The sequence below is a fragment of the Sciurus vulgaris genome, assembly GCF_902686455.1.
Source record: "Sciurus vulgaris genome assembly, chromosome: 19".
Lineage (NCBI taxonomy): Eukaryota > Metazoa > Chordata > Mammalia > Rodentia > Sciuridae > Sciurus > Sciurus vulgaris.
In genome coordinates this window covers 23,307,324-23,334,136 of record NC_136480.1, presented here as the reverse complement: position 1 = coordinate 23,334,136, position 26,813 = coordinate 23,307,324, and the positions used below count along the sequence as shown (strand labels likewise).

The window sequence follows — 26,813 nt, the reverse complement described above, 5'->3', positions numbered from 1 at the left end:
TGGGCTGGTCCGGGCCAGCGCTGGCCGCTCACCTTGCTGCCGCTTTTGTTGAGGAGTGTGACTCGGACCCAGTTCCGTCTTTGGTCTCTCTCTCCTCCACCTCCCGCCCTTTCCTCTCCTCCCCTCTGGCTGGCTCTCCTTTTCTTCTCCTCTCCTCAGGAGCAGGAGAGTCCTCCTCCGTTCCACTGTCCAGCCAGAGATCGTACCCCCTTTGCCGCAGCAGGACCTGAGACAGCGGGGGCCTCTGGGCCTCAGCCTCCGTCTGTAAGGTCTCATTCCCCGGCTTCCTCCTGGCAGGGCTGCTGGCAGCCAGGAGGAGGCGGCACCATGGACGAGGCATCTCCCACGGATGGGAAGCCTGTGCCCGTGGGCTGCTGGGGGCAGCAGCCTGCTCGGAGCCGGACGGGGAGTCACGTGACTGTTGGAGACCCGGTGTCAGCCCAGGCCATCCTCTGAACGGTGTCACCACCCAGAGCTGGCACAAAAGGGGCCTGTGCAGCCAGGGCTGACGTCATCCCGGAGAAACAGAACACCCGGTCCACTCAACAGGCCCCTCTCGGTCCCCAGGCCCGGCAGGACATCTAGTCTGATGAGGACTCATGGCTCACCTTGTTCTCGGGCAGAAAGCTTGCAGGAACGCGTCCAGTTTTCTGGGCCAAGGCAGGGGAGTGTCTGGGACGGCCTCCTGGCCACGCTCGGCCAGGTTAGGCATTTCTGAGGCTGTGTTGGGGTGAATGTCTTCACTCCCAACAGTGGGCACAGCTTCCCTGAGGTAGTAGTGCACCTTCCTTCCTCGAGGCTCGCGGATCCTGCGGAGAACAGAGCAGGCAAGGTCCCCAACTTCACGTGTGTGTCACAGTGGAAGGCAGGACAGCTGAGCAGGTCAGGAATACAAGCTGTCAGGGGAGGCAGTGTGCCCTGCCGGAGAGGGGCAGGTCCCCAGGTGAGGACAGGGACGTCCTATGGAGAGGGGCAGGACCCCATATGAGGACAGGGACCATCCTGCTGGACAGGGCAGGTCCCCATATGAGGATAGGGATGTCCTGTGGAGAGGGCAGGTCCCCATATGAGGACAGGGACGTCCTGCTGGACAGGGCAGGTCCCCATATGAGGACAGGGACGTCCTGGTGGACAGGGGCAGGTCCCCATATGAGGGACCAGGGACACCCTGGTGGAGAGGGGCAGCTCACCTGGGGACATGGAGAGAGCAGTCGTGAGGAGACCGTCCCTCTGCTAAGCCTTCAGAGGTCACCAGGGAGCCCTTGGGGACGCTTGTCACTCCTCACCAGGCTTTGGCCGTTCTGTTTTCCACAGAACGGCCAAAGCCAGGCCAGTCTGGGATTTGGGACCTTTTCCGTGTTACTTCCTGGTGCCTCTCCTCTGACCGGCCGTCGTCCGTGGCCCGCCTGCCCCTCTTCCGCCCGGTCTTGAATTCCCCTTTTGGTTTCATACGACCCTCTCTGCTCCCTGGTCTCAAGCCAGGTGGTGGGATTGGATCTGTGGGGTGGGTGCGTGCTCACAGAGACTTGGACCCCAGCATGGCTGCTGCCCGGGGGTTCTGTGCCACTGCTGCTTCTTTGTCCCCCCGGTGCTGGGGACGGCCAGCACCTGCAGGGCCAGTGCTCTCTGGGCTGAGCAGCCCCCAGCCCCAGGGCTGTGGACCAGAGGTCCAGGCCCGGGTGCTCTCTCTTCCCCTGGACCTTCCGCATGTGACTGTGACCAGAGGGATGGTCTTTCCACCACCCAACAGCACTTCCCCTCTGAGGACCCACTTCTACCAGCTGGGGAGCAACAGGCAGCCCACAGGCCCAGGTGGAGGTCCAGCCCAGGTGTGCCAGGCCAGTGGAACTCTGGGCTCCTGGGGCTGGATGAGAAGGGGTGGGGAAGGAGCGTGGCGTGCAGGTGGAGAGGCTTTCCTGGGGTGCGTGTGAGAGAGACAGACAGAACAGACAGACAGAGCATGTCGTTGAGGCTTGACGCTCTGACATAAGAGTCCACTCAGAAACTGTTCCCGGGTCTCTGTGGGGTTCAGAAGTGATTCTAAGCCAGGTGCCTATAATCCCAGGGACACAGGAGGCTGAGGAGGAAGGGCCACAAGTTTAAAGGCCAGCCTTGGCAACTTAGCAAAAAGTAGAAAGGGCTGGAGTATAGCATGAGTGCTTTCCCGGCGTGTTCAAGGCCCTGGGTTCAATCCCCAGTGCCTCCAGAGAAAGCGGGGTGGCTCTGGTTCAGGGAAGAACCAGGTGCGTCACCTTCAGTCCTGTGGTTGAAATCGGAAGGCGGGCTTGGCGAGAGTCATGTTTAGAACAAGTAGAAATGTCCTCGTCTGCGGCTTCTTGTTTCTTCTTCTTTCCTTTTTTTGTTGCATTGTTTTTCTGAAATTTTAGAAAACTGACCTGTTGCAAAAAAGCTCGTTTGGATGAGATGGTGTTTGTGAGGTGCGTGACCTGCGCAGGTGACCGACAGCGCAGCCCGGGGACGGAGCTCTCCAGCTAGTGGCTTTCCTCGGCTCCCTGTTAATAGATGCCCTCTGTGATTGATTTTTCTATTCACAAATAACACAAGCCTACTTCCACTGCAGTTATTTTTTCTGGAAGCAGAGGGAGCTTCAGGCTGCCTCGGAAGACGGTCTTCCCTCCCTGACCACGGGCAGCCCTTGGGTAGCAGGCCGGGGGCAGGCTGCCGTGTGGCACAGGTAGCTGGGCTCTGCTCCCCAGCGGCGCCTTTGCCATTTGTAACCTAACTTCGGTCCCACCTGTAACACAGGTGTGGTGACAGAGGCACCCTCGGGGAGGGTGGTCAGGTTCATAAAGCACAGAGCACAGGGCTTGGGTGACAGCGCCCTGTGTGGGGTCACAGGCACAGGGCAGGCCCACGGGACCGGTGGTCCCTTCTTTCTCTACTCCCGATACTTACATTCTAGCAGGCTCTTCTGCCCGAGCTCGTTAACTGACGTGCTGACTTGACCTGCCACTCACCCTCTTTAAAATGCGTCAACAGCGTTCTTCCCATGAAAAAGCTGCTTATTAAAGGTGACATGTATAGATCACAAAAAGAGTCTAGCTGTTTCAGTTCTCAAACAAATAGGGGCTGTGATACTGTGGCCCCCAGACATGGGGTAGTGCACTCCTGCAGGACCAGACTGAAGGCTGCTGGGACGTTTCTCCTCATAAGGCAAGGAGAGGCCGAGGCACTCCTCCATAGCACTAGCGCTCGAAAGCTTTGGTGCTGAGCCAGTCCTGCCCGGCTGGGAACTCCCGGGCAAGTCCCATCTCTCTCGGGCCTGGCTTCCCAGTGCCTGGGGAGCATGCGCCCTTAAGAGCTGCAGCCGAGGCTGGGCATCTATTCAGAATGCGTGTCGGATCCAGTTCTTGGCTGCCCAGCAAGGCCTCTGCTGTCCCCCCATCTCTCTTCCCTGGTGCCATGTGAACTTCCCGCTCAGATGCAGGACTCCGTGGATCCTGGCAGGTGGCACACTGGGTAACCAGAGATCACAAAAACCCACCCCGAGAGGCAGCCGCTGTGCCTGCCCCAAAATCAGGCCCAGGGCTTGCAGCTCCTGCATCTGTGGAAGCAGCTGTCCCTGGAACTTTTATCAGTGGCGCCTCCTGATTCTAACAGCATCAGTTAAGTTCAGTTGTCAGCTTTGCTCTGAAGCACAATCGTGTGCAGCCCATTCTCCACAGCCCACCTAAGTGAGGAGGGGCGGCTTTCTTACTGCCAGTGGCTCAGCTGGGCCCCGGCCTCCCCCGGACAACCAGCTCCTGCAGAGGAGAGGGCCAGTGTGTCAGCAGCCCTCTGTGGCTTTCCGCTCCCCCTGGTGTGGCCCCACCTGGTGGGCTGGGGTCGTGGGCAGCCCGTGGTGATGACCAGGCGGTCATCTGCAGTCCATCCTTGGAGAGCTTCACTTCACAGGATCTGGAAGGTGCTCCTGCTGGCAAGAAGCAAGGAATGCCAGTGCAGGTTAGCTTCACGGGGTAGAGAGGGGTAGAGAGGGGTGCAGGAATGGGTGTGTCTGGGCACCTCCCCACCCTGGACAAGAGCCACGTGGGCAGAGCGATGCTGACGTGGCGCCAGGGCCCAGACACCTGGAGCCGCCCAGGGCCTCTCAGGAGACTCCCTGTGTGGCTGAGGGTGCTCATGAGGGTTGGGAATTCAGAAGCTTCAGGAAGAACACAGCCCCCATAGGCGCACGGAGACACCAAGAAACGCGGACCTAAAAATGTAAGGTCAGCGGTGAAGGTCGCAGAGCCCCACCTGCACGGAAAAAGAGGGGTGTGTGTGTGTGTGTGCACATGTGTGTAGGTGTGTGTGCATGTTGTGTGTGTGTGTGTGCATGGATCTGTATACATACGTGTGTTGTATGTGCACACATGTAAACAGACACACAATACATGTTGTAAGAAATAGGAAGTCTGGCAGTTCACTTTCAGAATGTGGTCTTCAGCCTTAATTGGTTCTGTTGTGGACATCTTAATCATGGCCCTTCCCTTCTGCCCTTAAATGGCTAGTTTGGATGCACCCCTGAGTCCTCCCAGCAGGGCCCAGAGCAGCGCTACGGTTGCATGTGTAACAGGTGGTCTGCCCGCCCGGGCGCTGGCTAGCCAGGTCCGTAGCTGCCGTCTGGCAGCAGTAGGGGTCGGCCCTGTCCACCGCGGTCAAGCTTGGGTTTAGTCGCTGGTGGCCCCTCGGTACTTCCGGTGATTCGTGTATATTGCCTTTCGGATGGCTGCGCTTTTTGGAAGTCTGGAGCCCTCCATCTGCAGAGCCGCGAGTCCAGTTCAATACTATGAGGGTGCAGCACTGAACAGGAAAGCCTTCCTTTAAGTCTGTGAACATGGACGTCGGAAAATACACATAAGAGCAGCCCGTGAGGACTCTCCTCCCCCACGGGTGGTGATTTCTGAAGACGAGGTGGTTCAGAGCAAGGGCTAGTCATGAGGCAGCTCGCATCCTACGTGTCATTGAAACATTTTCCAGAACTGCAATTTCAAAAGACAAGGACTGTGCATCATTGGAAATGTATGTGTCAAGCTGCTTTTGACTATGTATCCTCACTACAGGTGGCGATATACTAAAGGGGGGCAAAATCCTTTTTTTTTTCTTTTGGTACCAGGGATTAAACCCAGGGGTGCTTAACCTCTGAGCCACATCCCCAGCCTGGTTTTTGAGACAGGGTCTCACTAAGTTTCTTAGGGTCTTGCAAAGTTGCTGAGGCTGGCTTTGAACCTCTGATCCTCCCGCCTCAGCCTCCTGAGTTGCTGGGATTACAGGTGTGTGTCACTGTGCCCAGCCAAAGGGGCAAAATTTTAAAAATGAAGACTTTCCATTTAGCTTGAGTTTCACGTGTTTTTCTTCTACTTATGCACGCGCCGTATTTCTTGACAATGCCTTCCAATCATAGGCAGGCTCTGTCTGCAAAATGAAACACCCATTCGAGGACTCTGGCGCCTTCTCCTGGGAAGGGCTGGGGCCGCTCCCGGGGGGGACCCTGAGGGCGTGGCCTGGGCTCAGCGAACGCGAGAGGCACTGCAGTTTCTACAGACTGAGCGGCCTTTGCTTTTCATTCTCTTCTTTTCAAATCCAAGTTCATGCTGGTGTTTCTGGCCGAGCCCGTCGAGGGACCACACGCAGGCCGTCTCAGGCTGAGCACATCCCCTGTGCGGGAAGTGGCACGCTGGCTGGAGGGTTTGCTGGCCGGGCCGTCTAACACCACACCTTCTGTCTTGTCCCCGCAGATGACAGAGGGCAGGCATTGCCAGGTGCACCTCCTGGACGGCAGAAGGCTGGAGCTGCTGGTTCAGGTAGGCGCCTCCCCTGACAGGCAGCCTCCTCCTGAGCCTGGAGGTCTGCGTCCGGGGGGCTGGCTTACCTGTGCTGCAAGGCCCAGGGCTGAGCACTGACTGAGGGGACAGCAGCACTAGAATCGGAGTGTGGCCTGTGAGAGCCCCAGCAGCCGGGGACCAAGACGCGGGGACGGCTGGGTTCCCACCTGGGCTCGGGCACTCGGTGGCTGGGTGCCCGCGCGTGTCTCTGCTTCTCCGAAGCTCCCCCTGGTGAACGGGCCGTAACGCTGCCCTGCAAGGGCTGTGCCCAGGAGAGGCGGCATCAGCCGCTTTCCTGCCACTTGGCTTCGCACCACGTAACCGCTCAGCTGAGCGGCAGATTTAATCCACCCGGGCTCGCTCGTGGGGTTGCAGCAGACACCAGGCTAGGCTGCGGGTGCGCGGACGCTCATTAATACGCAGCACTCGGGAGTGACAGGGTTGAAACCCTGGAACCAGAGTTCCTCCCTCAGCCTGGGAAGGACCCCCCTGCAGACAGGCCACCCCCACCGCTCAGCACACGCTCCCCGTGCACCCGAGCCCTCTGCTCCTTCTGGGCCTTTCCCAGCCACTGCGCTCAGGCTTCCTGACTGGAGCCCTGCGTCACAGCAGCGTCACCAGGACACCCAGTCCAGCCTCCGCCTCTTCCTTCCCTGGCCTCCATTACGCTGCTGCCTTTTTCCCTTCCTTTATTTTCCACCCATTCCATTCCCTCTGGTCCCTTTCCTTCCCTTCCATTCCATTTCTTTCCACTCCTTTCCCTCCTTTGCCTTCCTTCTCCTGTAGCAAGCATCCAACCTTCAGACCAGGCTAGTGTCCCCAGATTGTCCCGCTCACACTCTGTCAAGTGCCATCCCACCGCGCGCCTTTCCCGTCCCAGTCCAGCGAGTCCATACCCGTCACTGGGACCCTCTGGTGGATTCCACACCTTGCTGCTTTCCAGCAGACCTGGAGCCTCCCCAGAGCCGTGGACTAGATGCTGCTTCTGGCCGGGTCTCCGTACGTCGTGATGATGCTACTCCATAGGATGGAGCAGCGACTCCACGCTTAGGAACGGGCAGCTCAGGCGCTGGAAGGAGGGTGGGGTCATGTGAGCAACCGCGCTGTCACCTTAAGGGGGACGTACAGTGCTCCTCTGCAAACACGGGAGTGTGAACATCTCGTGGGGTTCCTCTTCCCACCTCCTCTCCTTCCAGGGCTTACCGTAGATTCAGACAATTAGCAAGTGTTTAAAAACCAAGAGGCCAAAGCTGCTTTGGACTATTCAGGGCTGAAGCGGGTGGTGGCAACGAGAGAGAGAGAGAGAGAGAGAGGCTACGAAATAGATTCTGATCAGATTTTTATCTCGACAGCCCAAACTTCTGTCAAGAGAACTGCTGGACCTGGTGGCTTCCCATTTCAACCTGAAAGAAAAGGAGTACTTTGGAATCACGTTCACAGACGACACGTAAGTGCTCCGGTGCTTCTTCCCTAACTTTGCCTGGGCTGCCTGCCTGCCGTCAATCATGATGAAGTCCAGAGGGGATATTGCAAGCTTGGTTGAAGGATTCCTCACACGGAATTTCTTCCCGGACCAGGAACTGTGGCCGTTTCAAGCATTCGAAGCATCGTTCTAAGGGATTTAGGAAAGGTAGTCAAGTGTCGGTGAATCGTAATGACCTGTCTCCTCCTGTCTCCGAGTGCAGTAGTGCTCACTGAGTCCCTGCCACAGGGACAGAGGCACTAGGTTGTTCTTCACTTGCATCGTGAAACCGAGTTAATTTTCTGGTTTTGTGGATGTAAGCTGGGCGTGGTGGTGCATGCCTGTGATCCCCGCTGCTCGGGAGGCTGAGGCAGGATCGCAGGTTCACAACCAGCCTCAGCAACTTACCAAGACCTCGTCTCAAAATGAAATTAAAGGGGCTGGGAGTGTAGCTCAGTGGCAAAGCACTCCTGGGTTCAACACCAGCACCAGATAGACAGACTGACTGACAGACGTGGTTCAATATGGAATACACTGTAACAACAGCCTAGGTTCACTTTCTTTTCCTTCATCCACTTTTTGTACTAAGTTATGGATATTGTGTTTGTGTGTGTAGACAATTTAAATCCTTTCTGAAACGAGGCAGGTACTGTCTATAAGAGTAAATTGGAGAGAATTCCAAACTGAGTGAGTGTTCTCGGAATTGCCAGTTCCCTTCTGTGTGCGTGTGCGCGTTTGCGTGTGTGTGTGTGTGTGTGTGTGTGTGTGTTATGGATGCCTAATTAGTCTCCCTTTTGTGTGTCTGAGACAGTATGAGGACTCCTTCCCTTTTATGGAGAGAATTTCCAAAGAGTTCCTTAAACATTAAAATTCAAGAAACTGCGTCCCTGGCCCAGGACGTGGTGGCCCCGTCCAGCCTTCTTTCTGCAGCCTCCACGGGAGTCTGGTGTCAGTGCCTCAGTGTGGCCAGTGGGAGATGTTCTGAAGGAGCGGCTTGGAACACCCCAAGGCCTCCTCTGACTTACAGTGGAGTGGGCTGCGGGCCTCAGCCTCGGGCCACCCCTGGAGGAAGCCTCAGGACTTGGCTGACTCAGAGATGTGGAAGATCCCGAAACGTGTACTCCAGATTCAGCGTTCAGCATGTCTCGAAAAAGCCACTGGGCCCACAACCTCCAGAGCCCCAGGAGAACCTGCTCCGGGGCCTGCCCTCTGCTGGGCGGAGTGGGAAGTGCAGGCGTCCCTGGGCTGAAAACCAAGGGCCGCTCAGAAGGAGCAGCGGTGGAGGAGGCCGAGGCAGGAGCGCGGTTGCATCTGGATGGGGGTGAAAGAGCAGGGCCGCCAAGACAGAGCCACAAACACGTGATGACTGGGTTGTGCGGCTTCAGCCATAATGGGGTGGGGGCCACGTGGAGGTGAGCGGAAGCAGGACTACTGGGGGCTCTATTTGTTCAGCAGATACTTCTCGGTGCCCCCAGCACCCAGCTGTTGTTCTAGATCCCAAGGATTCAGCCTCAGCAGCACAAGGCCCTGCCCTGGTGGGGTTCTGGTCGCCATGGTGCTGCCTAGCCGACTAGCACTCAGGTAGATAAATGACGCTCCAGCTTCTTCAGGTGCCCTGAGCAACAGAATGTGAGGGGCCATCGCAGGAGAGGCTGGGGGTGGGTTCAGGCAGGGTGGATCCGGATGCTTCTAGGAGGTGAGCGGGGATGGAAAGCAAGAACCAGCTCTGCAAAAGTGCGAAGAGGCATTCCCAGAATAGCCAGTGCCAAGGTCCTGGGGCAGCGTCTTCCGTGGTTTATTTTGTTTATTTGTTTGGATTTGCTTTTTGAGAAAGAACAAAGCCCGTGTGGCGAGAGCATGGGGAGTAAGGGGCGAGCGCGAGGCGTGAGGGGCAGCCGTTCAGCTTTGTGGCCCAGGGTTCCTCGTGTGTACCAGGGACTTAATCGCCGTCTCTGTACGCGCATGCCAGAGGAGCCCTGTGATAGGGAGCCCGCGTTAGATCCTAGTGGAAATCAAAGAAGCCGTTCAGCGCCTGTGGCTCAGCCGGCCGTGGAGGGCGGCCAGCCCTTGCCGCCATGGCAGGGCCAGTGCGCGGAGGCTGCGGGAGGACGGTCGGGGCCTCGCCCAGGACGCACGCGACAGGTGTACTCTATTTTTTTCTTTTTCCTTTTTTATTCGCCGGGCTAGGGATTGGACCCAGGGGCACCCTACCGCCAAGCTACATGCCCAGTCCTTTTAGCGTGGAGACAGGATCTCGCCCAGTTGCCCAGGGCATCCTCCCCTCAAGTCCTGAGTCCTGAGTTGCTGGGAGGCAGCCACGTGCCACGGAGCCGGGTGCAGGTTGACTTGAGGGGAGGGGAGGCAGACCACCCCTGCAGGAGCCGTCCGGGGGCAGCCGCACCTAGTGGTCAGGAGCAGGGCGCCCTTGCCCAGCGTGGCGCCCTTGCCCAGCGTGGCGGCGGGGAGCACAGAGGAGTCCACAGGGGCACCCGGGTACCCGGGGCACTGAGGACACCGCCAAGGGTGGATCAGGCTCTGGCCACAGCGCCTGGTTCCTCAGGCTCACACTGTGCTGGAGAGGAGGGTCCTGGCCACTGGGAAGCTCAGCTGGACGCCAGCTGGGGCCCTAGCCAGGCTCACACTGCTGGACCTTCCTTCAGACTGGAAAGCAGGCTGTGCGGCTCCGGGTCGCCTGGCCGTTTCAGAGTAGATGGCCTCACTCTGCTCCCACTCAGCGGGCCCTTTCGCGGGTTCCCTTTTCCTCCTTTCGATTTTATTTCAGTTTTCCATCAGGCAATCCCAACTTGCAGGGCAGAGCCAGGAAAAGCTGATTTTGTGTCTTTCCGGCCTTGGGAAGCAAGGACAGCAAATGGTGAACACTTCGCAGGAGGCTGGCAGGCGGCGGAGGGTGGCCCGGCTGAGCCTGGGAGGGCTTGGTACAGACTGCTCCCCGCACAGCACAGCCGCTTTCCCGGGGCGCTGGGTCCCATCCTGCAGGCATAATTTCAGGAACTTTGTTCAGCTAGACCAGCCATCCTCTCTGGAGCCGCAGCTTGCCTGGGTGTTTCAGACAGTGACTTAGGATTCAAAAGTCCCATGCTTGGTTGTTAATGCGTCTGAGGTTAAAAGCCCGGTGTTGAGTTAGGAAGATTTGCTGGAGGGCAACACCACACTGTCTTTCATTCCATGTGGACTGGCCCCGCTGCCGTTCCTGGGTTCCTCCACCCTGACCCTATTCCTAAGATGGCTGGAATTTGTAGCTCATTATGTTGGGGCCCATCTGTGACGGAGCACTTGGTTTAGAGAAGCCAGAGATCCCATCCATAGGCAGAATGAAAAGACGGCATCTACCGTGAGCTAGTGGACATCTGGGGATCTGGGTCCCCTGGTCATCCTTGCCTAGAGAGATGTGAGGACCATCTTAACCTGGGCTTCCGTGGCTGCTGCTTTCTGTAACGTGTCTCTGTTGTCATGCATTTTGAAATGCAATCCCAAAGCCACAAGGAGAACCAGGGTTTGAGAGTATTAGGGAACTGTAGATAGATCCCAGCTGGCCATGTAAGAAGCTCCCTGGCTTTTGAAGCCAGAAGCGGGTCTGTCTTTCAGATTTCTTTCTCCCTCTCTTGGGAAATCCCTGTTCAGTTTGGTTTAGAGGATGTGTGTCCCACAAGCTGTTTTGTTTTTTCTGTTCTGTGTTGGGGAAATTTTCAAAAAGAGGACACAAATATTGTGGCCAACCAGACCGCCTCTGTGCCTGTCTCCCAGGGGATTCAGGGGATTTATGGCTTATCTCTAATGCTGTTACTCAGCAGCCCTGGACCCTGTGAGTTCGTCATCAGTTTGATCAATAATAATTTTAAAGCACAACTTTGGTTTGAAAGATTTTAGCTACTGAAATACATGTGTTTTTCTCTTCTGTAAAATGAACAGTGGAGTCAATATCTTTTTATGATCAGAAAGAGTATTTAATGAGAACCTTTGTGAGTATTGAGTCACAAGTAGAAGAAAATGATGCCCAAGTTTAACGTTTCCTGGGTTTTTGGAGAAATGAGATTTTACACATTTTTTTTAACCTTAGAGCAGTAGCATTCTTAATGGCACAATATACTTTGCAAATCATTTGCAAAGAAAGATCATTTTGAAGTTGAATTTTTTTTTTTTTTTTTTTTTTTGTGGTGCTGTTGATCGAACCCAGGACCTTGTGCTTACAAGGCAAGCACTTTACCGACTGAGCTATCTCTCCAGACCCAAAGTTGAAAATTTTTAAATGTGAAAATGCTTTTCAAGGGGCTGTGGTCGTAGCTCAGTGGCAGAGCGCTTGGCAAGGCTCTGGGGTCGACCTCAGCACCACATAAAAATAATAAATAAAACAAAAGTATTGTGATCTTATACAACTAAAACATTTTTTAAAGTTTTTCAAATATTGAGCCAGAAAGTAGTAAATTAAATTGTGTAGAATGGAAGGGCACTAAAGTGATTTCCACCTTCAGCCCCTTATCTAATTAACAGTAGGTCAGCGGGGGCCTCTGATCTCTGCCTACTTGTGCTGTGGCTAAGCTAACCTCACTGCGCTTCAGTTTCCTCATTTGTAAAGTAGGGGATTTCATGGTCGTAATCACAGAGCTTGATAAGAGAATTCATGGACGTGTGCTGTACTTAGCGAACTGCTTAAGCTTAGGGAGAACTCGGTAAGCGTTATCTGTCCTGTCGGCTCGGATGTTTTAAGTTATAATAGAAAACTCAACTCGAACCAATAAAAGAGTGAAAAGAAGCAACTTGACGTGGGCTAGAAGTCCAGTGGTAGAACGAAATTCAGGTCTGGCTTGATCAGGGCATGCGGCTGTCTCCAGAATTCTTTCAGTCCTGGCCCTGTTCATTTCTTGGTTTTAGCCTCAGCCGGTCTCAGCCCTGATGAGAGCAGATAGTCGCACCAGTTCCAGTTCTCAGACCACATATCAACATATCCAGAAAGAGAATTTTCTTTTTTTTCTTTTTTCCTTTTTCTTCTAGGACCTCACTAAGTTGCTTGAGGCTGGCCTCCAACTTGCAATCCTCCTGCCTCAGCCTTACAAGCAGCTAGGATTACAGGCATGTGTCTTTGTGCCTGACTAGAAATAGAATGTCTTCTATCTACCAAGTATCAAAAGTCCTAGTTTATTTTTAATTTATTTATTTTCAAAAGTCCTAGTTTATACCCTGGCTGTCCGTGCGGAGCCTGTCAGCTCCAGTGCCATCCACTGGCCGCACAGGGCATCAGATTGCAATTTAGGGATTCTTTTTTTTTTTTTTTTTTTTGTACCTTTAACCCAAAGGCACTTAACCACCAAGTCAATCCACAGCCCTTTTTAATATTTCACTTAGAGTCAGGGTCTTGCTGGGTGACTTAGGGCCTTACGACAGGCTGGCTTTGAATTTGCCATCCTCCTGCCTCAGTCCTGAGCCTCTGGGATGACAGGCCTGGGCCATCGCATCCGGCACAACTTAGGAGTTCTTAATGGAGGTGACGTGGCCCAAAAGGAGCAAATCTCTGGGGGGTGGGGGACTTGGGTGGCAGTAAACTTCCTGCCTGAAGGTATAGAGTGCAGGCACAGCGCCTGATAAACAGGGCACAGCAGATCCATGGCATTCAAATGGGAAGGGTGACTAGAAAACAGAAGTATGCTCGCCGGGCTCCTGAGGGGGTGATATTGAACACACCGGCGGGGAACAGTGGCTTGCACGGACTGGCTTAGGCTGAAAGGAACAGGCCCACTTCTGAAAACAAGTGAGGCCGGGCCTCCCCAGGTCTCTGTCCACCAACAAGGAAGGACAAGGTACCAGCTGAAAGGCAGCAGCAACGTCCCTGCACTGTTGGAATCTCAAATCTAGCATTTTCTGAAGCAAAAAAAAAAAAAAAAAAGTTGTTTTTCAAGGTAAGTACAAAGATTTGTGCAGAAATCCCTGCCTAGTGTTTCACCACAGTAATCTGAGGCCGAGGTGTGGAGGCTCACCGTTGGAACGCCGTAGACCTCAGAGCGGAATCTTCCACGGCACTGCCCAGCTTTCTGGCATGCCAATTGGAAACACCAGAAAGTTCCATATTTCACTGACATTGCTTTTTAAATTCATCTTGTTGATTTTTAAAAAGGAGCCATTTTTCCCATCAGATAGTCTTGCAAAGAGAAGCCAGTGTGGGGAGATGCCCTTTCCTGGCACCCCCGGCCCGGGGGCTCCGCTTACTCACGCACCCTGAGTGAAAGCGGGTCCCCCGCCTTGTCACAAGAGGTTTGGCCCCAGCATCATGGCCCAGCCAGCAAGCCAGGAGGTGAAACTTCCCTGGAATTGAACTCTTCCTCCCCTTCTAGACAGGGAGCTGCGAGCCACCTGGTTTGCCAACACAGCATGAATCATTAAGAGGCCAGCTCTATGGCATTTCCATAGCACGTGACTGGACCAAAGGCAGGCAAGGCTACTCTCCACTCCTTTGCCGGAGACTCAGCCCGTCAGCCTCGGCTTGAGGCGGGTTCGAGTAGTGGACGTGACTCGACCTCTGAGCTAAGTCTAAGAAGCCACTCGCCAGCCATGAGCCTGCCTGGCCCATCTCCTCCTAGGACGGCTGCATTGTAGCAATTAATTAGGTCTCACCGACAAGGGACGTGGAAATGACAGGAGGATGTTGCTGAAGAATCGACCCCTCTCCGTTTTCATTAAGTGTGACATGTCCCAGCAAAAGCCCTCTGTTTATCACATGGCTGAGTTTTGCCCTTCTCCCCCATGTCCCAAAGGTAGGATTTCTTGCAAAACCTGAATGGAGTCATTGCTGCCAAGAGGAGGTGACTTGAACAGAATCTGGGGTATTTAGTGACCAGAAGAGGCTGGGCCAGCTCCCCTGAGGGCGGCAGCCGGTGGCCGGGACACAGCAGACAGTGCAGGATGCAGAGAGTCTGCAGGCTCCGCCTGAGCAAAGGTGACCTTGAGCAAGTTGCTTCCCCACTCCTGGCCTCGTTTCCTCCGGGTCACAGAGTGGAGTGGCAGTAGCTGCAGGGTGAGGTGGCATGACAGATGCAGGAGGTAACGTGGGTGACACTCAGCACGGTGCTGGCACAGGCAGAGGCTCTGTGAGGGCTGAGCTCAGACCGGGCACACCATGCAAGGTAGCCAAAGGCAGTGTTGTTTTTATACATGAGGCCAGTTCTCTCCCATTTGACATGGCGACGTTCATGAAGGGAGTCAGTGGAATTTCCCATGGGCTAGACTTGGGTACCTGATTTGTTCCCCTTGGAAGACCCATAGCCTCTTCCAGTTAAGCGCACTCGCACTTCTGAGGAATCCTCCCTGGGCCCAGGATGACCCGCAGTCTGGTACTGAACTGCTCTCTGTGGGCTTGGGAAGGCCGTGCCCCAGAGGTCCACTCTCCATCCAGCATGGAGCATCGGTGGTGCACCGTTCGCTCTCCACAGGGAACGGGCCTGCTCCTGCTTTTGTAAATAAAGTTTTATTGGCACACACCCACGCCCTTTCGTTGGCATGCCTGACTGCTTTCACACCAGCAGGGCAGAGTGGAGTGCTGTGACCAGGTACCTAGAGTTGAGTAGTTGACCCGAACGTGTTTACTCTGTCCCTTTACAGAAGATGTGTAGCACCAAAGAAAAGCAGTGTGGGCGGAGCCTGCTAGAGGAAGAAAAGTCCCCCGTCCGTCCTAGACAGGCAGAGCTTGAGAGAATATAGAACTTTCTCATCAAAAGCCCAATCGCTAGGAAACTAAGAAACACCCAGCGCTCAGCTTGCCTTTACTCTGTCCTCCGAGTACAACAGGCTGATTGGCGGGACGATTGGTTATTCAGAGATGATCACGTGTGCTCACTGCATCCCAGTGACTGTCCCGGGTCAGCAACACAGACGGACTGTGCCCTGCCCTCAGCAAACTCAGGGCCAAGCAGGGGAGGGTTGGGGAAACTGGGCTCCAGGAAAGGACTGTCCATGGACTGTGGAGGGTCTAAACCAGAGGGGAGGAGATGCAGGGCTGAGGTTGGTGAAGGAATGTGGAGCCGGACTTCTGGGGGTGGTGATGAGGGGTCCTGTAGAAGGGGGGGGGCTGACAGCCCGGGGTTGGGGGTACCACCTGAAGGTGAGAGGTTGTGGACTCCGCCACTCGATGCTTGTCTTCTGACCTCCGGGGAGAGAGGGCACAATGATTTAGAGCAGTCACTGGCCACGGAGAGGCTGGTGGGCATGAGTGCAGGCTGGAAGGGAAGGGCCTTGGGGGCAGTGGCCACATAGGCTCCATGTAGCGCTGGCCGCAGACAGCTCAGGACCCCAGAGCTCACAGCAGCATAGGGTTGGCTTTGCCCATCCGACTATGCAGCCCCAGCCTGGCTGCAGGCTGGTGTTGCTGGCCCTCGAGCTCACAGTGTCCCTGGACATGGAGACAGTGACAAGCATCGCGAGGAAGTGTGGGCCTCACAGGGGCCAGCCACATCTCACAAGTCCTCAGTCAGACCTGGTGGCACTGCCCACCCATGGGGCCGGAGAGCCACAGAACAGGAGGGGAGCCGGTACAGACTGGGCTTCTTAGGAGCCACCTCTGAAATGGGTGAGCAAGCGGAAGCTGAGGAGCAATACTGGACACGGGTCAGGAGGAGTGGGGCTGAACACAGGGCAGGGCAGGCTGTGGCTCGGGGTCAGCCCAGGCCACAGCTGGCCTCCCGGGCACTCTGAGGCCCAGAGGTGTCCCAGGTTGCAACAAGGTGGCTGGACGCCCCCCAGCCCATCACTGGAGGTGGAGTGACCTTGAGAGGGGGACCTTGGGGGAGGCTGGGGTCCCTAGCCCCATCAGCCTGTCATGGGGAGGCTGCTGTCCTTGAGAGAGGGCAGTGTCCAGAGGGGGCTGGACACTCTGAGCTCAGTGCTCTCCCAACAGCTGGAAGGACTAAGCCGGGCAGCACCTCACAGCATCTTCTGCAGATGCCAAGCCAGGTGCTGTGACCAAAGCCAGAACCAGGTCACGGCCAGCAGGAAGGGAGCGGGGAGGGGCTTCCAGGGGGGTGCAGAACTCAGCGGTCCCCTGACCCGGTCCTACTCCCTGTTGAAGAGGTCCACTCTCAACCACGAGTGCCGAGTGATGCACAGGATGGTCAGTGTGGCTGACCCCTGAAGCAGGCGTCCAGCTCTCACTGGGAAAATGCCCCTTCCACTTTTCCTGGTAAGTGAAGGCTGGGCCTCTGCAGCAAGGTGGGAGGCTGGGTGTCTCCTCCAATACTGAGAGGGAGACCACCTCAGCATTTAGCCCTTCTCTTGATAAATCCCGTGTCATTCAAAGACAATCAGGTTTGGCTCAGGATCCTGACAAGCATGCGAATCTTTGTTGCCCAGCTTGGAAAACGTTGGGTTAAGAATGGCCGCTGCTGCCCTTTCGCACGGGCTTGTTTTTCTTGTTCTATCTTTTCTTGGTGGAGCTGAGCACAAAATAGCCTCCTTTCCCTTCCCGGACTTGGGTTTATTCTGAACGTTGTATTTTGGTGTCCTGGTTGGTTGGGGTGGAAAAGTTTGAATGACTCAAACGAGGAATGAGATCTGCAACCCTAAATTTCACCAGCAGAACCGTGTGACTTTCAGCCTGGAAGGGAGGCAAAGGTTAAGCTCTCCTGGAAAAGACTCAGCATCCCCGTGAAATGACACACCTATTGTGTGTGTTCACGTGCGACCACGTGGTCACCCTTGAAGTAAACTCACGTGAGAGCGGCTAGTGAAGATGATGCCAGTTTAATTAGTCCCATGTTCCCTGCTGTTCTGTTTTCAGCTCCCGGATTTCGTGTTTGGGGGCTTTTTGCTTAAATAGCTGTTTTGCTTTAACGGGTGCTGTGTGGACCTGTGCTGTCTGACCTTGACTGGTGGTTACTAATTGCCAAGCGGCCCTGTGGGCTGGGCCCTGCACCTGGCGCCGTGCACGCACAGGATTAGCTTTGAGAACACTGAGGGCTCACGTCGATGCGCCGCACGATGGAAGATGAGCTAGGTGGAACCCGTGCTCCCAGCTCCCGGTTTCAAGGCCTGGCTAGTGCTGTACCGGGCTTGCTTTGGATACTTCCTTGTAATATAATGAGACCATATAGAACTTCGGGACTCTCCCTCGTCCCTCCTCCCTCTCCCTGAGCCCATGGCCCAGAGGTTTCTCGGTCCCAGGCATGTTTTATAATTTCACCACGTCTGCTTTAAAAAACAAAAAGCTCTTTTTAGGCTGTAGATGGACACAATACCTTTATTTTATGTATGTATTTTTACGTGGTGCTGAGGATCAGACCCAGAGCCTGTCTAGGCAAGCGCCCTGCCACTGAGCCACACCCCAGCCCACATCTGCTTTTATCCATAAGCAATGACACGGGTTTGTGCATCTGTAAAATTGTGTGTGTGAGGGAGAGTCTGTTCCTTATTTGTCGCTCCAATTTGGGGGGATTCATCTCTAAATTCATTCTGTATTCCATTGCAAGAAGAAACCAAGCTCTCGTTGACGGTGTTCGGATTGTCCCACGTTTTCAGTGTCCCTCAGTCCAGCAGGAAGACTTGTGTGCTCATCTCCTGTGTATATGAAGCAAGAGTTTCTGTGTAGTAGGATTTTTAAAAGGAGAGTTGCAGGGGCTGGGGTCGTGGCTCAGTGGTGGAGCGCTTGCCTAGTACATGTGAGGCACTGGGTTCCATCCTCAGCACCACAGAAAACTGACTCAATAAAATAAAGGTAGTGTCCGTCCACAACTAAATATATTTTTAAAAATGGAGAGTTGCAGATTTTTCTGCTGTATTACTATCACTGTTATTACTAGATGCTGTACCTTCTCTTTTCCTCACTGAGATGCTATCTTGAACCCATCTGTGGTTCAGTGGACCTCTTAACTGATGTGCCCTCTTGCAGGAATGTGACTAGACTCTGCCACCAACCTGCTTCATTAACTAAAAGGTAAATAGCATATAAAGATCAAATCCTACCAGCTATTCTCTTATGCATTCCCTCAACAGATGTTGGGGAAAACAGCCCAGTGCTTCAAAATGAAATCTATAAAATCATACTTTGAGAGTTCAAATCCTAACTCAACTTTTGTTAACCAAGTGAGTTCTGTAAAACTAGGTGGTTTTCCATAAAATGTGGACGTTTATTGTACCTACCTCAAGAGTCATTTTCCCGAGATTATTATAAAAATTAAATGTACCAAAATTTAAAGCACTGAAACAGTGTATTAAATGTATGGATAGACTGATAGATGGATGGGTGGATGGGTTTATGCGTGGATGGATGGTGGATGGGTGGATGGATGGTAGGGTGGGTAAATGGGTGAATGGATGCTTGCATGGTAGATAGGTGGGTGGATGATGGACAGATGGATAGAGGGGTGAACAGGTGGACTGGTGCATGGGCAGATGGGTGGATGGATAGATAGATGGATGAGTGGCAGATGGATGGATTGACATATGGATGGGTGGTTGGGTAGGTGATAGGTGGGTTGTGGATGGATGAATGGACAGATGGGTGAATGGATGTTACGCAGATGCCTGTCCAATAATTATCATTGTGAATGCATGAATCTCAATTTCTTAGGCATGTGATTGATATTCAGAGTGTCTAGAGTCTGCAGGAGACTTGGTTCCTCCTTCCTCCCATCACCCAGATGAAGGGGTCTTACTGCTTGGCCTGGCCGGGCAGCTCCTGCCCCTCACCCCCACTGCCGTCTTGGTCTGAGTGACTGCAGAGGTGCTTCCACACATCCAGGTGATTTATTTCTGTCTCATCCAAAGGAGGCTGTTCACCTTCCTTCCTGCCAGCCTGGGTTCTCTCTCATGGACCAGGATCCGGATTCTCTTTCCTGCTGGCTCCGGTACCCAATGCCCCCCTCTTTCCCTCCCTTAGAATTGTCCCTGTTACGACCCTAGATCTGCAGCTGCTAAGACCCAGTTACTACAGGCACTGTGTCAAGCTTGGGGAATGAAGCCAGCAAATATTTTTGCAGAAATTAGTTTGCCTCATTATAATGCAATCAGCCGCTTATTATCTGAGAGAGAGAGAGAGGGCTCTGCGCAAAGCAGGGAGGCTAAAGGGCCTTGGCAGCTGAGTTAGAATCGGGTCCTCCTGGCCCAGTGCCAGGTGCTGTTCGACCATGCTCTGGTTGCATGAGCCTGTGACTCGTTCTGTTTTGTTGCTTACACAAAAGGCAAAACAAGATCTCTGTTTATGTTTGGCATAAAAGGTTAAAAATAACATTGATAGGAGAACAGTATTTTTTCAAATGTAAAAATTTGGATCCCTTGCACAAAGTTGATCCTGTGGCAAAAGTGATACACCAGTGTGCAAACTCGAAGCACCATTAAGCCTGAACTTTTCCACTTAATAACGAGTGACTTGGACCAGTTGCTTGGCTTCCTTGCTCTTCGTTTTCTTGTGTCTGAAATGGGGATATAATATCACACCAACCTCCCACGGTTTGCCGAAGGGACAAAACAAGGTTCAGGTAAAGGAAGATCTCAGGAGGGTGCTCGACTCACCAAAGGCGTTTTTTAAAACGTTCACTATATTTATTCTATTGAAGGAACAGTTTTCCAGGTGCCAGACAAGGTGATAAGTAGTTTATTGACCATTTTATTTAATCCCCTGAACAATGACAGGCATAGGTATAGCAGACCCCATTTGAAAGACGCCAAAACTGTTTTCTAAAGTGAAATGGGCTGATGAGACCATCCGCGCTGTCTCTTCAAGGAGTGTTCCCACTTGAAAGATGACGAAGTCTTTGGTAAAGAAGTTATGTCTAATTGCAAACACGTAGGCATCCTCAGCACCTGGTCCAGGGCTCCTCCGCCGCCTGCTGAATCCTCGTTTCTTAGCTGGCTCTTGGCAGTGGCTGCCTAACTGGGCCTCCGCGTGCCATCTTCCTGGAGTCCTGGTCAGCCTGCACCTGCAGTCCTGGATCAGGGTCTCTGCCCCTTGCCTCGGGAGGGTTCTCCTGCCCCGATTCCTGCCTTCTCTCAGATGCCTCTCGACCCAGACGCCCCCCGACCCATTCCCTTTGCTGCTGCTTCGGCTGTAACTTGCCACCTGGCTTCATGAAGATCTTTGTTCCTGTGCCCGTTAGTTTTCTCCCAGGCCAGAATGTGAGGGGAGGGGTGTGGGGACCCCGCTGGCCGGGTCATCAGGCCCGGGGCCTGGTGTGAGCTCTGATAGGCTAGTTGCCACAAATGACCAAGTGTGTCCACTTTCCATTTTAGAAGCACGCTCTGGTCAGCCCTGGAGCATGTGGGAGGGGCGGGGCAGACAGGGCGGATTCTGATGCCAGTGGGGGCGGCGGGGCCTGGGAGAGGGCAGCGCTGGCTCAGGGGCCGCGAGCTTTGGGGGAGACAGCAGCATTCTTCATGGGACTCTGCCCAGAGGGAATGTTCGCCGTCTGTAAAGTTTTGGAAACTTTGTACAGGAAAAAGGCTGTGCCGTTCAAAAATAGATGTTTGCGTGTGTATTTATTCTTTTGGTGGCAGAAAATAGCCCAGGTCAGGGTAAGGTGGTGAGAATGTGATGGCTGGGCGTCTCCGGGCTCCACTCGCCAGGGAAGCAGCATTTAGACGGCAGAGTAGGAATAAGCGAGCTGGTAGAAAGGGGCTCACGAGGACCCCAGCTTCTGTGGCCTTCCAGCTACAGAATCGCCTTGCCCAGCCCAGGGCGGGTAGGTGGCGATTCCCGCGGTTCTTGTCAGCTGCAAGTGTCAAGTGATTGCTATTTCCTGGCCCCGCCCTGCGGCTGGGCTTGGGAAGGTGCCCATGCTTCCTGACCAGGGCTGACTAATGTGTCAGAGTGTTTGCTTTTTTTTCATGGCATTTCAGACCTCGGGTGGGCATTGCTTTATCATCTGGATCCTGTCTCCAACCGTTCCCGTCCTCAAAGGACCCGTAGGAGCAAAAACCAAAACCAAACCTCTTTTCTTCTGGTCTTTGTTAGTGTTTTCATTACAAGCTTGCTTCCCCAGCTCTTTGGCCACTTGCAAACTCTTTAAAATTCTGCAAACACAAACAAGACACCGTGTCTGACCCTCCAAGTCACCGTGTTTAATCACCAACCTCAAAGAATGACAGAAGCATAGTCCCTAGAACAAAGCTAACACCGGGTATTTCCCAAGTATTTCCTGAAGACCAAAACCATTTACTTTTAACAAGTAGGCTAGTGCCAGTTTAAAGGTGCATTAAAGCAGTTTGGTCCAGAGCGTAAAGAATCCTAACTGTCCAGCTTGTGCTTGTATTTACGGGGTTCCTTCTTCCCTAGGATTTTTTATAATTGAACTTTGTATGTAACTGATGCCAGATAGAGTTCCAGCCAAGCTCATCTGACTTTGCTTTTACTTCTTTATGGAAATGATTTTTTTTTTTTTCTCAGTGAATGTATTTTTCCTTAAGTAAACTTCAGAAGCCAACTCTCTTAAAAAAAAAAAAAAAAAAAAAAAAAAAAATGAGCATCAAGTGCCACAGCCTGACCAGGGCCCTTTATTAAGCCCGAGCCCATTAGGTCAGTTAAATTTCTTTGCGGCTCCTACGGTTACCAAGTGTCCAGCTTCAGCCCAAGCTCGCTCCGCCTTCGGATGTGTGGAGTGGTGTTTGTCTTCCCCTGTTTTGTCTTCTGGAGTTTTTGCTCTTTTTTCTCGGAGCCGAATAGCTTGTCTTCAAATGTGTAAGTGAATTCCGTGTGTGTTCACAGATGACACACCACATCAGCAAAGCCTTGTGAATTCCAGGTTTTTCCAGAGAGTAAAACCAGGAGCCAACGTGTTCACGAAAGTGAGTTTCTGCCTTCCCCACCTTCAGCACCGCTTCAAAATTGATAGACTTTGAAAGCCTGAGTCAGTTTATCAAAAACACCGTCAGACTCTACAATGCGCGTACTCTTTAGGGGAAAAAATGGCAAAATTTGATGAAGTTTGGCAGGTGAATATTTGGTGAATGACTTCATCTATTTCCATTAATTAAAAAGAAGGAACTGGGAGAGAGAAGAGGAAGAGGAGGAGACGGGAGGGAAGCAGAGGCGGCCAGTGCTGGAGCTCTGGCCCTGGAGAGCCGCCCACTGTCTGGACCTCAGCAGCCACCCGGGCCAGGAGGTCAGGTGGAAAGTCCAGCAGCCACTTACTCTGGACACAGCCATGGCCCCTGTCCAGGGACGCGACCGTGGCTCGGGGCCTGAGGGGTGAGAGGAAGCAGGTGGCCAGCGGCTCTTCTCAGCTGTGGGTGGCGGATGCACGCGTCCCAGGACGGGCGGGCAGCCTTGCTTCCTTTAAGCACCTACACTGCAGCGCTCAGGACGCGGGGGTCTGTGTGTTCTGCCCCGGAGTCCGTCCCTTACTCTGTGTGACAAGGGAGGGCCCCGGGCCCTCAGGCACCCAGCGCCCCGGGCCTCGGTGTCTCGCCTACCAACTCCACATGCTATCTCAGCACACTGCGGTCACGGTGAAGGGCAGGATGCCAGGGTGGCCTCAGAGTGACGCTGGATCACAACAAGATCTCCAGAAAGAACAGCTGAGGAGAGGGCATGGCGGCCGGGTGGGGCTGCCTCCCCTCCCCTGGAGCAAGGCGGCAGGAAGAAGGAGCAGCAGCCTGTGCACCTGCCATCCAGCACTCCGGGCCCAGCCGGAGGACAGCAGGTTCACCGCCGGTATGGGCCCCCTGCGAGGCCCCGCCTCAGAACGAGGAGGAGAGCGATACCTGGGCCAGAGGAGCGGGGTTCCATCTGGGCCTTAGGACCACGTCCTGGAGGATCAGGCATGCCCATCAAGGAGGCGGGATCTGCTCCCACAAGGCTTCCCACCTCGGAAGGAGGTCATCCTGTGAAGCAGCGAATTGAGTGGCAGAACCAACCATGGTGCCTGCCGAGGGGACCCGCGTGTCACGGCTGGGAAGGAGGCAGAGGGCCAGGGTCCTGCCAGAAACCACCACCATCTGTTCTGTGGCAGAAACGGGACAGGACAACACTGTGTGCGGTGCGTGTGCGCATGTGTGTACGGGCATGTGTGTGTGCAAGAGTTTATGGACACGTGTGTGTGCACATGTATATAGGTGTGTGCGTGTGTGTATGGGTGTGGCGCATGTATATGGGCGTGTGTGCATTTGTATATGGGTATGTATGCATGTGTATGGTGTGTGTGCACATGTATATAGGTGTGTGTATGGGCTTGTGTGCACGTGTATATGGGTATTTATGCATGTGTATATGGGCGTGTGTGCATGTATATGGGTATGTATGCATGTGTATATGGGCGTGTGTGCATGTGTATATGGGTATGTATGCATGTGTATATGGGTGGGTGTGTGCACGTGTATTTGGGCGTGTGTGCACACGTGTGTTTGGGCGTGTGTGGGCGGGTGTGCACGCATGTGTGGGCATGTGTTTCTACAGACAGCCAGGTGCATGGACAAACCAGGACTGCGTGTGCCCCTGGAAGGCTGCACCTACCGGAGCGCCTCCCACCCCTGCGAGCGAGGTGGGCGAGGGACCTTCCCGTCAGTCGCTTTCCTAATGCTGAGCTGAAGCATTCACAGCGAGAGGATCCCAGGTCTTGTATTTCTGTAGGCCTCTGTTAAAGGCCCTTGGCACAGACCCTCGTGTGGGCAGGCTGAGAGCCGCTCTGTCCACCGCAGCTGTGTCCAGGCACTGTGCCGGCCTGCAGCGGTGTCTCCGGGTGCCCCTGAGTGTGTCCATGGATGGTCATCAAGCATCACCCACGCCGTTGCCCCTGAACAGAAGGCTGTGTGTGTGCACCTTTGGGAACCACAGAGCTGTTCATCTTTAAAGCAGTGCGTCCACAGGCCTAACAGCTCTGGATGGGCAGGACTGCGTCAGAGTTGTCCGTGGTCACAGGCAGCGTGCGCTCACCACAGAGTGACCTCCTAGGATGACTGAAAGTCTTTCAGGGGGGACCCTCGGGCACATTCTAATCCTGAAACACGTTATTTACCTATTGACACACCTATGTGCCGACTTACCTCTCTGCTTCCCGTAGCTTGTGTTCAGTGGCTAACACTATGGACGGATGTTTAGATCATTTCCCATTTTTACCAGAAGCATGCTGCAGCGAACATTCTTGTGCATAAGAATTTGTGGGAGAATTTTTGTAGAATAAATACCTTGAAATGATAGCACTGAAATTTGGAAGCTGTTTCATTTTCCTAAAAGGTCCCAGCCACGCATGATGACACACACCTATAATCCCAGTGACTTGAGAGGCTGAGGCAGGAGGATCACAAGTTTACAGCCAGCCTCAGCAACTTAGTGAGGCCCTAAGCAACTTAGTGAGACCCTGTCTCTAAATAAAATATAAAAAGTGTGGCTCAGAGGTTAAGCGCCCGGGGTCAATCCCTACTACCAAGAATAAAAAGCGCTGGATCCCTGCTACACCGAGTGTTCCAGAATCCCTCTGTGCCCAGCCAGCAGCTTCTGGGACAGGAGTCTGCTAGCCCAAGCCCCAGGGTCGGACCTGCACCTGGAGCTGACCATTGCCTTGACCTCCTTCAGGGCCCCGTGCTGCAGTCGGGAGCTCTTCCCGCCTGGCAGCGGATATCCTGGGCAGCGCGTCCACAGGGACTGCTCTGTGTTCCCAGCGCCAGAACTGAGAGCAGGCTTGCGCCTCTCGGGAACGTCAGTCATCCCAGAGCGACGTGGAGTTAAAGGGTTGACGTCGAGCCTTGGTCGAGATCCAGTGTCAGGGTGATGCGTGGCCAGCTGTGCACGCCCATCCGAGCTGGCAGAAACCCGCTGAGGACAGTCACGCCCTCCCGGGTTGCCACACTCTGGCCTCGTCCCTGGCTCCCCGTTTATTCTTCGGTGGATGTCAGCAATCCTGTGAAAGGCACTCGAGACCTCATTTGGATGAACTGAAGAGGGACCTGCGGCCTTTCCAGGTGGTTCAGAAGCCAGGCAGCGAGCCCAGGCCAGAGAATGGAGCAACCTGCATGTCCCTGGATGCTGGAGGCCTCGGGGCCTTTGGCCTTCTGGATGCACATTCATTGACTTGCTAGGGTTTAACCAGAGCTGAGTTGCCTCCAGGAGATTTCAAGAAGCAGATGGGCACCCACATTGAGAACTTGGACCTTGGGACCAAACTGTGCAGATCAGATCTGCTTCTGCGACCTCTTTGCTGCGTGACATCATCTAAGTTACATAACATCTCTGTGCCCCAGTATCCTCCTCTATACAGTGGAGGCAGCAATACCTACCTCAAAGTTATTGTTGGATTTATACTTCTCAAGTATGGGAACGGGGTCTTATATACATTAAATACAACTTAAGTGTTTGCTGTTATTAATCTATAATTATCATCTAAACCTGTCCTCATTTAAAAAAAATAGTCACTTAGAGATGTTTCTGCTACTTCTTGGTCACTAGATAGACCAAAGTCAGGAAGACCCAAAATAGCAAGTTTCAGGGAAGAGACGGGATAAGAGACGTCACGGAGGTGGCTGGTGGGAATGTACCGTGGTGTGACTTTTAGGGACACTGGTGGTTCCATGGGAGAGTAAACGTCCACCCATCCTGTGACTCCACTGCCGCGTGTGTTCAAGAAAAAGGAAGACGGTGAATCCAGGCGCGAGCCGGCACGTACACACACGCGCTCTGCAGTGTTCACGGGGGCGGGTTAGAACATGTGCATAGTGCACAAGACCTTGGGATCAGTCCTAGGACTAAAAAGAAAGAGGCTCCCGACCTCTTTACCAGAGGCCCAAGCCGGGAGCAACCCGATTTCCACCAGCCAGGGGGCAGTGAATGGACCGCGGCACGTCAGTGCAAGGGAGGACTGTCCAGCTCACACCCGGCGCTCCTGGGCTGCAGGGCCCTCTTCCCGCCAGCCGTGCCCCTCCCAGAGCACACGCGCCCCGCGCCCGCGTCCATGGGGCTCCACGACAGGACGGCGACCCTGGGTGACGGGCTCTCAGCAGGGCTTGCTTCTAGGAGTCGGGAAGGGTGTGCGGAATAAATGGCGGGAAGCGTTCCGTGTCTTGGTAAGCGTGGACCACGCGGGTGAGCTCAGGGTGTATCACATGTGTAAGTCACAACTCCCTTCCTGTCCCTGAGGGAGCACGGAGCAGGGCCAGCACCCCGTGGGGGCTGGGTCGTGAGCGCAGGGGAAGCGAGTCCCACCCTCCCAGCAACAGGAAGCCGGTGGACCATGAGGGTCACGTGACGTGACCCCTCGGCTTTGAGGGGACAGTAAAGCGCATTTAAATGCAAGTACACACGATGACTTTAAAGACATTCAGGTACCACGGAAGTGCCAGTTCACCATTTGAAAAACAGGTGAATAAGGTAGAGAATGAAGCCCTTGTGCGGCTGTCCTGAATGAATCACGGCTGGGAGAGCCAGGTAGGTAGGTGGGGGAAGTCTCCGGGTATAGACATAGTCTCCTTTTTAATATTTGTTTTGCACTGGGGATTGAACCCCAGGATGCTTGACCACTGAGCCACGCCCCAGCTCTTTTTATTTCTCATTTTGGGACAGGGACTCGCTAGTTGCTTAGGGCCTTACTAAGTTGCTGAGGCTGGCC

The 26,813-nt window shown here is 54.0% G+C and overlaps 1 protein-coding gene across 1 annotated transcript in view; it reads left to right on the top strand.

Moving 5' to 3' along the window:
- LOC306650399 (FERM domain-containing protein 4B) overlaps positions 1-26,813 on the top strand; it is a gene marked incomplete at its 5' end in the record, with an annotated part of 188,852 nt that overhangs the window by 34,165 nt on the left and 127,874 nt on the right. The window contains 2 exons of the mRNA XM_079122420.1: positions 5,739-5,804; positions 7,178-7,272. Of these exons, the coding sequence (XP_078978546.1) occupies positions 5,739-5,804; positions 7,178-7,272 (161 nt within the window). The remainder of the gene's footprint in view (positions 1-5,738; positions 5,805-7,177; positions 7,273-26,813) is intronic.